The 15,481-nt window shown below is 44.9% G+C and overlaps 1 protein-coding gene across 2 annotated transcripts in view; it reads right to left on the bottom strand.

The window, feature by feature from the left end:
• Positions 1-10,487: 10,487 nt before the first annotated feature.
• Positions 10,488-15,481, bottom strand: part of PTPRJ (protein tyrosine phosphatase, receptor type J) — a 171,384-nt gene continuing 166,390 nt past the window's right edge. For both annotated transcript variants that reach the window (XM_023509723.1, XM_023509726.1), the window contains exon 25: positions 10,488-14,192. In XM_023509723.1, coding sequence (XP_023365491.1) covers positions 14,034-14,192 — 159 coding nt within the window. In that variant the 3' untranslated portion in view covers positions 10,488-14,033. The remainder of the gene's footprint in view (positions 14,193-15,481) is intronic.

Below are 15,481 nucleotides of genomic sequence, written 5' to 3'. Positions count from 1 at the left end.
CCAAAGAAGCCGAGGTAACCTAAGAAATTGCTTTGAACCAGAAGATTCTGAATCACGCCTACCTGACAAGTTCGTGCTCTCCTTGATCCTCTGCCACCACGATGAGCTTGAGAGTGTTGGAACCTAAAGCAACGCTGCTGAGAGACCACCATGTACACATGGAAATACCAAGGAGTGTTTTTGTTTTTTCAGGCGTATGCTCAGTTCGCTCCCACTAACAGCGTGGTTGCAAGGGAGTGGCCCGGAAACAATGGCTAGGGAAGTTTTTATACATTTCTTTGCAAGGTATTATGGGTTGCAATAAAATGCTAGGGAAGGTAGCTGGGGGAGAAGTCTGTACGTGACCATCTATTGGTCATTGGGGAGGCCTGGGGATTCTGACAGGTCGACTGTCCCTCCATGGTCAGGGTCTCCACTGGGGTGAGTAATGTGTGAATCTCTGATTGGTTGTTGTCACTTGAGCTGTTTACCTGGTTCTGGGCTTGTGCCTGCTGTGGAATTTCTTGTGGTCCCCACCCCCCTCCCTCCTTCCCTTCCTCAGTCCTTTGTTCCCTTTTTCTCAGGAGAAAGTTTATCTACAAAATGGTGTCACTGTGGTCTCTTCAAAAGCAAGGTGAGATGGACTCTAGACAACCAGGACAGCTACTCTGTGTTTGCCCAGCAGGGCTGCAGTGCCCATTTTGGGCCCCTCAGCACACCTGTCTCCCCAGATTTAACAGAAAATGCCCAATGTGTGGCAGGGCCAGGCCCCACCACAGTGGGCACTCCAGGATGTCAGCTCAGCCTCCTCCTGGAAGGATGAGATTCCACGCAACCGTGTGTGGGTGGGAGGCTCTTCCTGGCATCCTCTAACCGTGTGATAACGGAGAGGTTAGAAACCTGCTTCATCTACCCACTCACGCTTTCTCTCATTCAGCAAACACACTGTGCACCGACCACATGCCAGACCCTGTGCTGGTCTCGGGTTGTTAGTATGAACACCCCACAGAGGAAGGTGAAGCCACAGTTACAATTCTGCGTTCCAAAGGCTGCGATGGAGCTACTTAGGATCTTTTTTTAAAAACAGGAGCAAATATTTATTTATCACTGACTATATTCCAGGCACTATCTTTTCACTTAATGCTGACCACTGTGTTTGGTGGAGAAGGCAGAGCCCCTCTTAATTTTTCAAATAAGGATGCTGGGCCCCAACTCCATGTTTCAGAGATTTTCACTTTGTTTCTTTTTAATTTGCCTGTTAAAGTCATAAAAATGGGAGGGGAGAGTTTGATATTCCTTGTTAATGAAGATGTAAAGAGAAAGGCATTCTCACATACCATGATGAGCATAAAATTGCTATGGAGGGAAAAATTTTAGCAGAATTTCATCTAAAGCCCTAACTTTTTATATACACTTTAATTCACTAACTTCAACTGCAGAAAACTTACCAAGAAATTAATTGTGAATTAATTAATTAATTAAAGACCTGGCTAGTGCAATAGATGCACATCCTCAAGTAATCTAATGTCCTTCAATAAAGGAGCAGTTTACAAGATACCAGCACTAGCCACACTCCAGGAAGTCATGTCGCCATTAAAGTGGAGAACAAGATGAAAACCTAACAGAAAAAAGTTCATGATGCAGCAAGTGTAAGAAATTAGCTTGAAAAATAGATCACAATCAAGTTGACTGATAAGGAGCAAAGACAAAAATAGAAACAAAACTAACTTTGGGGTTAGCAGCCAGGATGGTGGTTAGCTTTGCCAGGGCACAGCTGAAGGGGGCACCAAGGGTCTCCTGGAGTGCTGGTCTTGTCTATTTCTTGACTCAGGTGATAATTGCATGGGTGTGCTCATTTTTGGAAATTTCCTCAAACTACCAACTTAGGATTGGTGTCTTTTTTCTGTCTGTATCATTTCTATAGAAACTTTACTCAAAGAAGTAGGTTAAACTTAAAAAGAGGTATGAACATGTTTGACTCAAGTTTTACAGAAAAAAAAGAGAAGGAAGGAAAGAACTATATAAGTATGTTTGTGCGTTATGAGTGTTTGTGTATGTGTACATATATATATGGGGGTGTGTAAATATGGTATGTGGTGTGTGCTTGTGGGTATATAGAGATGAGTGTGTGTGTGTGTGTGTGTGTGTAAAGAGAGACAGAGACTGAATCAATATAAGCAGTAAAAAAATGTCAGGATAATTTACACCAAAACATTAAGAGTGGTATTACTCATCCAAGGAGATGTATTAGCCTATATATACGTATTATTTTGTGCTGCATAATAAATTATCCCAAAACAGAGCAGCTTGAAACAGCAAACATTCATTGTCTCAGACAGAGTCTGTGGATCAGGAGTGGGGAATGGCTTAACTGAGCGATCTGGCCCAGGGCTTCCCGGAGGCTGCAGTCGGGCTGTCTGCCAGGCCTAACTGGGGGTGCAGAGTATGCTTCCAAGCTCTCTGGTCTGGCTGCCCACAGGTTCAGGGCCTCCCCACAAGGACTTCAGGAAGGGGGTTAGGACCGGTCATCTGGCTTCCTTGGGGGAGGGGAGGTTGGGTGCAGGGAAGGAAGGAGGAAGAGAAGCCAAGAGGGAAAGCGCAGAGCTCCGTGGCCCGACCTGGGAAGAGAAACCCCGTGATTCTGCCGCAGTCCCTGAGCCACACAGACCACCCCTGCTGCAGTGCCAGACGCGTGAGCACCTGCCAGCAGCATCACCAGGGACCATCTTGTCGGCTGAAGACCACGTGGAATTTTTTTCCCCTTCTGAATTTCCTAAACTTTTTACCGTGAACACAGTGTGTAATAAATGATAGGGGAAAGCTACCAACAGCTGGCGAGAGCGCGTCCTCAGCCCTGCTGTTGAGTTTCAGGCTTCCCTACCCGCCTCCTGGCTCCTTCTCCAGCCCCTCTGCGCCCTCTCACGGCCGGACCTAGAATTGCTTCCTCATCCCAGTCCTCTGGTGCCATCAAGTGGCAGCCCCCGAAACAGCGGCCCCCAGCTGATTGTAGCTCCTATTTGGGCTCAGGAGGCCTGCAGGAAGGTGACTGGGATAGGGTGTGCCAGGTAACCTCCCACATTCACCCAAAGTGGGGCTGTGAGACCCCAGAAGGAACGGAAGAGATGTCAGAACTGTGGGAGCCCAAACCTTCTCCATGCATCCCGCCCACTCCAGCTCAGCCCTAGCTGACCACACTCAGCCAGGAGCAAAAGGGTAGCCCCTGGTGCCCTACAGATTCACAGCTCAGAGTCTAACGTCCAAAAATGATTTTCAGGCTTTCCCTACCCGCCTCCTGGCTCCTTCTAGCAACTTTTAATAAACTCCTAGCAACAGGAAGCACTCCCCCAAAAGCCCATTTTACAGAACAGTGTAAAACTTGACTGACACGTTTTCAAATATGCTGTAGCTTCATTTGGGGGAGGCAAGGAGGGAAAAGAAAAGCTCAGTTATTAACTAGTTATCCTTGATAAGTACTCCATAGTCACTGGGAGAAATTAGAAAGTATAGACAAGTAGAAATAAAAATAAAAGCCACTCATAATTCCACCATTACGTTATTCTAGAGTTGTCTTTCTTGTCTTCTATGCACCTATTTAATTTGTAATGGGATTATTCTCTATTTATGGTTCAGTAAATGGCTTTTCACAAGGTTTACATTTTATAAGACAGCAGGTGATCGTTTGGTTTTTTCCGTCCCATGATGTCTGTTTCTAGGCCATACTTGGGTAGTATCTGTCCAACTAAGTGCAAAGAGCCAAGGACACTTGAGTGCTGTGCTATTTAGTTTAGCCTGGTTTTGTTTGCTTGTTTTTTGAAACAGAGTCTCTGTTCCCCAGGCTAGAGTGACGTGGTGTCACGCCAGCTCACAGCAACCTCAAATTCCTGAGCTCAAGCAATCCTCCCCATCGTGGCCTCCCATAGTGCTAGGATTACAGGCATGAGTCACTGTGCTCAGCCTAGACTGAGTTGTTTTTTTTATTTTTTAAGTATGTAGATAATAGGTCAGCAATAGAATTTAAAGCCATCTTGTATTCTCCTGTGTCCCCCAAACCAACAGAATGTAGAGTTCTAGGGCTCAATCAGAACAGGAAAACTATGGCTATCTCCCCTAGCCCAAGTGTTGTCTGTAAGCTGGAAGCCCGGGAGAGCTCACTATAATCTTCAGTGAAGGCCTCTAAAATAGAGGTATGGGGAAAATGTCTTACCATTTTATCTCACACCATAGATCCCTCCAGGTTCTGTTTATACTTGCCTGTGCTAAGAAATAGACTGTTTTAAACTAAATCATCTACTGTTTAAAAAGATGAAGAACCGGCTCGGCGCCTATAGCTCAACCGGCTAAGGCGCCAGCCACGTACACCTAAGGTGGCGGGTTCAAATCCCCAGCCCGGACCCGCCAAGCAACAATGACGGCTGCAACCAAAAAATAGCCGGGCGTTGTGGCGGGCGCCTTTGGTCCCAGCTACTTGGGAGGCGGAGGCAGGAGACTCGCTTGAGCCCTGGAATTGGAGGTTGCTGTGAGCTGTAATGCCACGTCACTCTGCCCAGGGGGACAGCTTGAGGCTCTGTCTCAAAAAAAAAAAAAAAAAAAAAGATGAAGAACCAATCTTTGGAATACCACCAATTACTAGCTATGAAGCTGAGTGTCTTAGTTACCAGTTGCCCCCAAAAAGTGCTACATAATAAAGTCATAGATTCTCATGGAAAAAGTTACTCTCGTGCTATACAGGTTAGCTAGGGACCAGCTAATGTAGGCAGAGCTGGCCAGGTAGCTCTGCCCCAAGGTGGAGTCCAGCTCTACTTGGTGGGCACAGCGCTGCCCCACTGCATCCATTCAACAGCCCAGGCTCAAGGGGCAACAGGTGCCAGGGCAGGCTCTTTCAGGGTTAATCTACCGTCTAGATTCAGAGCTGGTACTGTTGTTTCTGCACACATTCACTCTCCAAAGCAAACCCCGTGACCCTGTCTAGAGTTAAGGGATATGGCAGGGGTGTGGGCAGGTGCATCAGTCACCATCATCATGTACCTCAAATCCACCCATTTCTCTCCCTCTCCACTGCCACATCCCTCACTGTCTTACTACATTTGGGCTTCTATAGCCAAATACCATACACTGGGTAGCTTCAAAACAACAGAAATTTATTTTGCACAGTTTGGAGGCTGGGAAGTTCACAGTCAAGTGACTGGCAGATTCCCTGTCTGATGAGGGCCCATTTCTTGATTCACAGATGGCACCTTCTTTCTGTGTCCCCACATAGTGGAAGGGGCAAACAGGCTCCTTTGGGCCTATTTGATAAAGTTACCCCACCTCATAATACCATCCCATTGAGGGATAGGATTTCCACATGTGAATTTGGGGTGGGGACACGAACATTCAAACCATAACATTAGCCAAGTTACTGTTACCTGTGTCCTAGACCACTGCTGAATTAAAATTATGACAGGCTTCCTACTTCCTATCTTCCCTGCGAATCCATGTCTTTTGATCCATACAGTGATCATGACACCACCAGCACGGTCATGACACTCCTGTTTCCAACTCTGACGGTTCCCACTGTTCACAGACAAGCACCTCATCTCCTTACTGTGGCTTATGAAGAAGCTTTTTGCTCCCCACTAGCCATGCTCCAGAGACCTCAGTCTTCCGACTGTTTCCTAAAAGTGCCAAGGGTGCCTCCGCGTCTTGGGCACTTCTCCTTCTACGTGGTAGACTCTGCCGTCCCACCCACTCCCTCCAGGGCTGGCTTCTCTTCATTCTAGCCACAGTGTGGCTAGAGTAGGACACAGAAAAAAGTTCATGATGCAGCAAGTCTAAGAAACAAGTTTTGAAAAATAGATCACAATCAAGTTGACTGATGAGGAGCAAAGAAAAAAAATAGAAACAAAACTAACTTCGGGGTTAGCAGCCAGCCATGTTCCCTTGCTTTTTAACTTCCTGTCTCTCCCATGGGCTCTTATATCCCACAAGGGGAGTGGTTATGTCTGTTTTGTCCACAAGACACAGCCAGGACCCCCTGCCAGCCCATAATAGAAGATCAATAAAATTTTAAGTTGCTAAATGAACAGCTATCACTTATTGGGTCTTTAATATGTTCCAGGAAATCTGCTAAGTGTGTGTCTCAGCATGTTACAGCATCAAAATTTTAGCCACAGTCATATATGCAAAATATCTGTCATTGTTTTTCTTACTGAACTTACCTTCAAGCCTCCTCTCTGCTGTGACTGCCAGATGACATCAGGGCTCCAAATACTCTCTTGGGCTCTAAACTTCCTTGGCTTTAACAAGAAGACATTAACTCATGCCCACCTGTTAGGGCTGTGTATTCACCAAGCAGCAGATCCCAAAATTCAAGGCAACAGTCCAGCTCTCTGCCCCTTAATGCTGATCAGAAGTAGAAAAATTCTGGAGTTTTCATTCGGTCAATTTAGACAGAGGGAGAGCTAACACTCGGGACCCCTGACTTCTGGGCTGGCACCATTCTTTGTACCAACATACATCCAGAAACATCATTTAGAAACCACAACACTTTCTAGCTTTAACCAAGGAAGTAACAATGTCTGGATTAATTAAATCATCCTGTGCCCCAGATGTGCACTTTTTTGCCTAATCAGAAAAGTACTTACAGGATGACCTGGCCCTCCTAAGGGACACTAGGCCTGGAAAATTGACAGGGCTTGACCTGGTTGTTTTCATAGTCAACGACTTAGGAATGTGCTGGAATTGTGACTAGTTATTTTGCACTTGGCAAGCAGGGCAACATTTAGCCATAGTTTCCAGAATGGTTGGGAGGGAGGAGGAAAAGAAGAAAGGGGAGGGAGAAGTGTGTGAGAGAGAGAGAGAGAGAGACAAGCCAAGCTCTGTGACTGCTGAGAAGCCGTGGGCCTGGGGGCCCCCGAAAGTGCTACTGTGCCCTGCTGTGTAGTAAATTATATCTTTCACTTATATTAACAGAAGTTGTACCCTCCCCCTGTGTCTGGGGGTGTCCTTCCTTCCAGTATGTTCTAGCACATGACCACTCTGCAGTTTCCATCCACATCAAATAGTCAAGGTAAAATTGTGGATGTAGCTGTATCTGTGAAAGTAAAATGTAAAAGCTGATAGGACCCCCCCAAAAAAACACTTTAAGTCTCGAGAGAGGTGATTGTCATCTGAGTCACACAGCATGTAGTTGCAACTTCTGCTTCTTAATCTCTTCCTCATTGTTCTTGTTCTGTAAATGACTAGAAGAGACCAGAAAAGCAGACCTCCTCCCCTCAGTCACTGACCCTTGTTATAGACTAAGTGCCTCCCTCTCTATCCAGTAACCAGCTCTCACCAGATGGTGCAAAAGACCCTGAGACAGTGACATCTACTGTGTGGAATGTTAAATAGACCTTTCCCGAAAAGAACACCGCCTCGACTGGCCAGATTACGGTAACTCTGTGCCAGACTAATCAGCTAATCAGATTACCCTAACGTGCCAGCCTGTGTGCAAAATGCTAAAACTGTCAAGCTCTCCAAACCTTATGTGGATAAACGACCCCCAAAACTTCTCCACTTCAGAGCAATGGCTTCCATTCTTTGGAATCTGTGTCCCAGAGTGGCCATCCTTCAGCTTAGTGTTCAACAAAGTCTATACTTCACTTACTGAATCTCGTTATTTAACGTTGATTGTTTGTGTGTGTGTATACACAGGTGAGATGGTGTATGAAGATCAGTATGGAAATTTCTCAAAGAACTAAAGTAGACCTACGTACCACTTGACCCCACAATCCCACTACTGGATATCTCCCCACAGGAAGAGAGATCATATCAAAGGACACCTACACGCATGTGTTTATTGCTGCACAGACCACAATTGCAGAGATCTGGGATCAACCTACGCACCCACCAATGAAAGAGTGGATAAAAATGTGGTGTATTGGCTTGGCGCCTGCAGCTCAGTGGTTAGGGTGCCAGCCACATACACCAGGGCTGACAGGTTCAAACTCAGCCTGGGGCCGCCCGAACAACAATGATAACTATAATAAATAAATAAATATATATTTACTTTATATATATAGCCGGGAATTGTGGTGGGCACCTGTAGTCCCAGCTACTTGGGAAGCTAATCACTTGTGCCCAAGAGTTTGAGGTTGCTGGAGGTGTGACTCCATGGCAGTCTACTGAGGGCAACATAGCATGACTCTGTCTCAAAAAAAAAAAAAAAAGTGGTGTATTTACACCAGGGAGTACTGCTCAGCCCTAAGAATGAAATTATGTCTTTTGCAGCAACTTAGATGGAACTAGAGGCCACTATCCTAAATAAAGCAACTCAGAAACAGAAAAATAAATGCCACATGTTCTCACGTATAAGTAGGAGCTGAACTCTGGCTACACAAGGACACAGAGAGTAGACGTACAATGGACACTGGAGACTCAAAGGGGGGTGGGGGGGCAGGGTGAGGTATGAAAAAGTACCTATGGGGTACAACATACACTATTCAGGTGGTAGGTACAAAGCCGCACTTCACCACTATACAATATATACATGTAACAGAGTCAACTTGTACCCCCAAATCCATTAAAATAAAAATGTAGAAAAGGGAGACAGTTTTAGCCAACGGGATAGGCAATCCTAGGACGCTTACCTTTCACAGTCATCAGCCACTATCTCACCCCTCCCCACAAGTTCCGCATAATATTATAACCTCCCAAGCCCTTACCATTCTCCAAGCAAAGTCTGTACCTGTTTTTTGTGTTTTTTTGAGACAGAGTCTTACCATGTTACCCAGACTGGAGTGTGGAGTTCACTGCAACCTCAATCTCCTATACTCAAGCAATCCTCCTGCCTCAGCTGGGACGACAGGCATGTGCCATCACACCCAGCTAATTTTATAGAGTTAGGGTCTTGCGGTGCTGCCCAGGCAGGTCTTGAATTCCTGCACTCAAGAGATCCTCCTGCCTCTGCCTCCCAAAGTGCTGAGATTACAGGTGCACAGGGCTGCCTGTATCCTTCCCCTTCTATCCTCCTGCTAAAATTCTGTTTCTTTAAGACTTAGCTCAAATACCACCCCACTCATAATTCCTCTGGGTCCCCTGACCTCTTCCTTTAAACCTTCTCTGGTATTTCCTGGCTTTCATTTTGCGTTTGCATCACACAACCCCCACCCCTCTCCCTCCCTCCAGGGACTTCAGCTCCATTCAGTGCCTCCCCACGGGCCTGGGAGGTGGCACTGCCCTGTCCAAACCCCCTCACTCTGGGGAGAGTATGTTGCTGAAGATCTTTCACCTTGACAGGGCGTAACTGCACTGCCTGCAGTGTGAGAATGATGATCATCAGGACGTGATACACAGCTTTTCTCCATGTTTTCACTGAACACTAAAGTTTTGATTCCTGTGTGTTGGCTGTCCGTCTCCTCTTGTCATCATGTAAACTCCTGGAAGGCAGAGACTTTTGTCTATTGAGTTCCCATTGAACCCTCAGCCACTGAGGTGTAGTGCCCGGTTCAGATTAGGCCGTCCATCGGTTGTGGTTGAATTCATTAATTAATTTGTCTCAGGCAAAAGGAAGAAGAGAGATCTTACAATCAAATCCTCTTAAATCCGCATAGAGTGCGGCAGGATATAAGGGAGAAAGGAGAAATAAAAACTACTCCAGAGTGTCCCAGCAATTGTCTAGGATTCTCCAAATCCATCAACAAAAACTAGGGACCCTGGGGACAAGTATGCCACCACCAAGTGTGTGTCCATCTGCAGAGCCACATACCTAGCCCTGAGCACACGCACATACGCACATCTTAAAATGCACACCCACTTTTTCCAAGTCTCCTTTTCATGAAATTGCCCTGGACATGTGTCCCCTGCTCCCAAAATTTACATGTGGGGGTGCTAAAAAACTGTATACACTTTTTAAGCCATCTTGTTGGAAGTAAAATTGATCATTCCCAAAAAGTGTACGAAGTGCAGGTCAACAAGGTGTGCACAGCTGGGCTAGGTGCATGTCTTACCAGTCATGGTGCCTCCAATTCAACGCTGAGAAGTAAGGCACAGGTAACATCTCTTAACATGTGGGCTCTTTCCTTTGGCCCCCTACATATTCCAGTCCTAACCCCTAGTTCCTCCAAATGTGACTATATTTAGAGAGAGTATCTAAAGAGGTAATTAAGATAAAATGAGGACTATGGGGAGGGCCCTACTCCAATACTCATGTTCTTCTAAGCACAGGATACTGGGACACAGGCTCACACAGAGGGGAGACCCAGGGAGAAGACGGCCACTCACAAGTCAAGTAAACACACCTCAGAGGAAGCCAACATGTTGATCTCAGAATTTCAGCCACCAGAATTATGAGAAAATAAATCTCTATCTGGATAGTTTAAACTATCCAGTCTGTGGGACTCAGTGACAGCCCTAGACAAGTAAGGCCATGCATAAAACCCCAAAGGGAAAAATGTTTTTGTTAAGGACGCCCCTGCTGAAGGCGGGCTGGTGAACTGCTCAGTAACTGGGTGCTAAGATGGGGGGGAAAGAAAGAAACGAAGGCATAATGCATTGACATTTTTTATATTTGGTATTGGTAAGACTTTAAAAAAAATTTTTTTCAGGCCATTTTTTCCTTAAAAAAAAAAAAAAACCAACCAACAGCAATGCTCTGTACAAGTATAACAAACATTAGAAATATGCATCATTCCAAAATAGTTACAAGAAAATTACAGTTTAGAGTCCACATCAACAAGTCCTATTCATATGTGCCCCCTGGGGAGAAAAAGCTACAGTAGGTCAAACACACAACCCTACACAGTAGTCTGAAAACCCAGCACTTGGACTTTGGAGGCAAATTAACATCAGTCACTAAGACTTTTGCTCAATAAATGCAATCAAGCACTTTAAAAGAAAACCAGGCTTTTGCATCCCAGATGAAAAACAAACAAGATCAGCTGCATAGGTGACCTCCACAGCCACTCCCCGGAGCCTCCAACTCGACGAAGCGCAAATCCAGTGATGTCGATTGGGCCAAGGTTGGCTGGAGGTCACGGTATGGCCAACACCAAATGCCATTTCCATTTCCTGCTGGTGCCCATCATCATTTGATTCAACATTGGAGGCAGAGAGTCCTTGTTCTTGGGAGAAGATATTGATGGCCCACCAAATCCCCCGAACCAATAGGCCACTATTCTTAGGTCCTTCCATTGACAGCCAGTGTCCCCTTGTCAGAGACTGAGCAGAGGCTCACCTCATTCCCACGATCCCACCGGACTCCTCAAATCTTAGTTCACTGCTGCTGGGAGGGGCTGAAGGAGCTCAGAAGCACCTTCCTCTTATCTCTGAACAACCCGCAGCCTGTGTGTCCTTTATATTTACACACTAATCTTCCCTTTTCAAGCACTGTGCTATACATACCCTCACCACCCCCACCAGCCCCAGCCCGGCCCACTTCAGGACTCAGGGAAGCATCGTGACCTTCATGTGACCTGCCCATTTGGAAGCCCAGACCTCTCCGCCACAAGACTTCCTCCTCCCAGGATAGCTGAGGCTGCTGCCCACTTCCCAAGCCCGTACCAGCTGGAAGGAAGGAGGGCTGCTAGGCTTTGCACTTTTATACAATATGTTTACAATCATGTTGCTTTAATCTTTTCAAGGATTCTAATCCCTTAAAGGATTTTTTAGGGACAAGTCCCTTCCTCTGACTCCTTTATGGTAGCAAAGTGGGCAGGGCAGGCCAGGGCAGGGCTTAGGATCCATATGAGAGTTGACATCTAGACACTCATGATGGTTTCAGACAAATTAAAGAAGAAAGGGGCAAGGCCCACAGAACTGCCTGAACGAGGATCTCTAAATGAATAAAGTTACGGGGCTCTCCAAGATCTGCATGAGCTGGGGGCTGAGCTGTGTGACAGGAGGGTCAGGAAGGAAACCGTCTGCCCAGACCAGCTTCACTCAACTCCCCAGAGACAGCGCGGCTTCCTGCAGTCACACCTACAGAGCCAAGACCGCTCTGAAGTTAGGTCAAGGGGACCTGAGCTGAGCTGGCCTGGCCAACCCATTCCTTTAAGGACCTGACACTAAGCGAACTGTGTGCTACCAAAAATTGCAAAAGATTCAGCAAAAAAGTGCAATTTCCACTGGAGAAGATTCTTCCCAAAACATGACACCACCATGACCCCTCCTCTTAATCCTTTCAGTACCTCAAAGGGAAGGGGGGACAAAAGACATACAGTACTACACCTCAGAACCACAGCAGGCCTTGAAGTGCATTGCGGTTCACCTTTCATAACCTTTATAAAATACCCACTAATGTGTCCAGTCAGTTATCAAAGTGCCGGTGAGGTGAGGATCATGGCAGCAGAGGGAGACAGGCTCCCAGGCAGAGGTCACCAGCAACCAGGGCACACGGAGAAGACTTCCTTCCCATTCTAAGAGAACACACATGTCCTGTTTGTGTACAGCAGGCTGCGGTACTGTGGAATACGGCCACAGGACTCCAGGACTTGGTTATTCCTTCATAACACCTTGTATACTTCATTGTCTATTGGAGGATAAAGTCAAGACTTCTTCAAAATATAACCTGAGCCACAATATAAAACAAAAAGAAACACATCCTTTCATGTTAATGCCTTGAGAAGTTTACAGATCATGTACCAATAAAATAAACCCACATAAATTCTAAAATTCTTGGTGGATACACACCTGAAGCAAAATAACAAAAAAAAAAAAAATTAATCTATAGGTTTTTTAAAAAAAATCAAAGTAATTACAGCAGCAGTATAGTGAAAAGAGATTTTAAAAATAATAATTACATCTTTGATACAAATTCAAACTTTGTACACCTCAATTCCTAGGAATGACTGTGTTGGAGAGTTTAGTATATATATATATATATACTGTGTATATATATACACACAGTAGATTCCGATATGTGTCAACTGCAGATAAGAGACTAAAGCCAGTGGACTTTGGGGGAGGAGGGATTCATCTGACACTGAATTCACACTGAAGTGTTCACAGATCGCCACACTGTTCAACTTACACACACACACACACACATGCACACACACGGACATACACACACACATAAAATGCCAACCTGAGTAAAACATTACTAAAAACCTAGAGCATCATGAATCACTAAGTCACATATTGCACCTTTAAATAATCCTTCTTACCAAATACAGAAATGAGAGAAAAGAATATCACAAGGAAAAGAAAAGGATTTGTGTTGCCAGAGGGTTCCTCTGCTTCTCCCACTCCCACCCACCGGTGTCTAGTCTCTGTTCTCACCCAACCGATGGGCTGAAACCGTTGCCAACAGAAGCGTCTTTGGAGAAAACTGGGAGGGCACAAGGGAGAGAAAGTGAAGCACAAGTGTACGGGGGTGGGGAGTGGATTCGGGAGCAAAGAGGCCTCCTCCAATCACATGAGAACAGGAATGTTACTGAGAAGGCAAACCTCTGATGCTAAACTACTGTTTACATATTCCACGTATTCCAATTATGAGATTCAATACAAAAATAGAGACATCTACTGAGTTTTGCCTGTGGAAGCATAATTCAGAAAAGGCACATGTTCATATAGAAAACCCACTCGGAAGAGGCGCCACATGCCCCTCCCTACACAAGAATCATCCACAATTAGGTATTTTTCATCAGCTAGATCCCAAGATACAGTAGGTAAAAATAGACTTCTGATACTTAAAATATATTTAACCCAACACAATCCTGGCTTTAGCATGTGAATCATATAAAATAGTCTCTTAAAAGAAAAAAAAAAAAACCTGTTTTGAGAAAGAAAAAGAAAATCATAGCTCATTTTTCCTGGTTTTCCACAATTCTCAAGAAAAAAGAAATAAAAGCAAACTCATCCCATTGGTAATCGGGAATGCGGGTGGTTTGCTCACCACCCGTCCACAGCCCCTGACGGCCCCAATTTCTCATCGCCAGGTTCTACATGTGCAGCTTCACGCCCTCAAAATTAGTTCTAACAGAACAGAACAAAGAATTAAGATACTAGACATATAAAAACATGTCAAATCGGGGCATGCTCCTTTGCTGTGGGTACGATGGGCTGGTTAACTCCAGGAAGGTTTTCCTTTGGAATTAGGCGATGTAACCATTTGTCTTTCCAAACGTGGTCACAGGTGCAAGATTTTCATAGATTGTCATTGCGGTTGTGTTCTGATAGATGAGATCTACTTTTGAGTCTTTCTGGGATCTGATAATATCCAAAACACACTGGTTGAGGAAAACATACTGGTCCTGATTGAAAAAAAGAAAGAGAAAGCAAATGAGTGCAGGTCTCAAGAGACAAGCACCCAGAATTATTTTCACAGATCATCCCCTACCCTGCTTCCAAGCCCCATCCACCCAACAGCTCACAGGGCAAATTAACATGTTTCAAAAGGGCACAATATTCTGGTGAAATCTGAAACCATAGAGAGCAAGATTTGCCTCATCAATGATTCCCAAACAGAAGGACACACTCCCTACCCCAACCCCAAGGACAAGCACCAGAATTCAGTGGCAGGGCAAAGGAAGAAGGTGGAAGAAAGAATGCACACACGTATCCAAATGATAAAAAGCTCCAACAAGATGTGTTCGCTAGTGAGGCTGTGCAGAGGGAGAGGACACGGCAATTCTCAACCGAGGGCGTGAGTTAAAGGGGGATGATGAGATGGATTTGGATGGGGACCACGGTGTAGGCAGAAGTATTAGAATCTGGCAGGTAGTATCACAAGAATGGAAAAGCAAGTGTCCAGTGTGCTCAATATTAATATGAAGGCAGAAGACGAACATTAAAACACACGCCCACACAGGAGAAAACTTCAAGTTAGGAGGAGAGGAGGGAGGGGGATCGGTGTACTCCTGCTAAATGGGCACAGTTTAAGGGTATATGGCACAACACGATGTGCAGGACACAACCAAAACAGGGACTTTGCCCAGAAATCCAAACATTGTAACCTAATTCTTTGTGCCCTCATATGAGCATGAAATTTAAAAAACAAATCATCTCTTTTTTTTTCCATTATTTGCTGACACATTGATATTTGCTGACACAGAAAGATGTCCATCATACTGCAAGAAAAGAAAATCACAGAAAGTATTATATATAAAAAAGGATCCATTTTTCTTCTAAAACATTCCACGTGCATGTGTGTGCTTTTACACTTGTATGTCAGGAGGCCCATCAAGACCCTGCCGAACTATGAACACTGGGTGCCTTGAACACAGAAAGTAAGACTGGGTTTAAAAAAAGAGAGAGAAAGATACATTCTATCTAGCCCTATATTGCTAAATGTTTTAATAAGTATTATTTTCAAAATACTTTTTATTATAGACCAATACCACTAATGAATATTGATGCAAAAATATTCAACAAAATCCTAACCAACAGAATCCAGCAACAAATTATACACCACGACCAAGTGGGTTTTATCCCAGGATCTCAAGGATGGTTCAACAGATGTAAATCTATAAATGTAAGTCATCACATAAAACAAATTAAAAAACAAAGACCATATGATTCTTTCAATTGATACAGAAAAAGC

Source organism: Otolemur garnettii, unplaced genomic scaffold (genome assembly GCF_000181295.1).
Source record: "Otolemur garnettii isolate 467f Iridium unplaced genomic scaffold, OtoGar3 scaffold00001, whole genome shotgun sequence".
In the NCBI taxonomy this organism is placed as follows: domain Eukaryota; kingdom Metazoa; phylum Chordata; class Mammalia; order Primates; family Galagidae; genus Otolemur; species Otolemur garnettii.
This window is presented reverse-complemented; position numbering and strand designations above follow the sequence as displayed.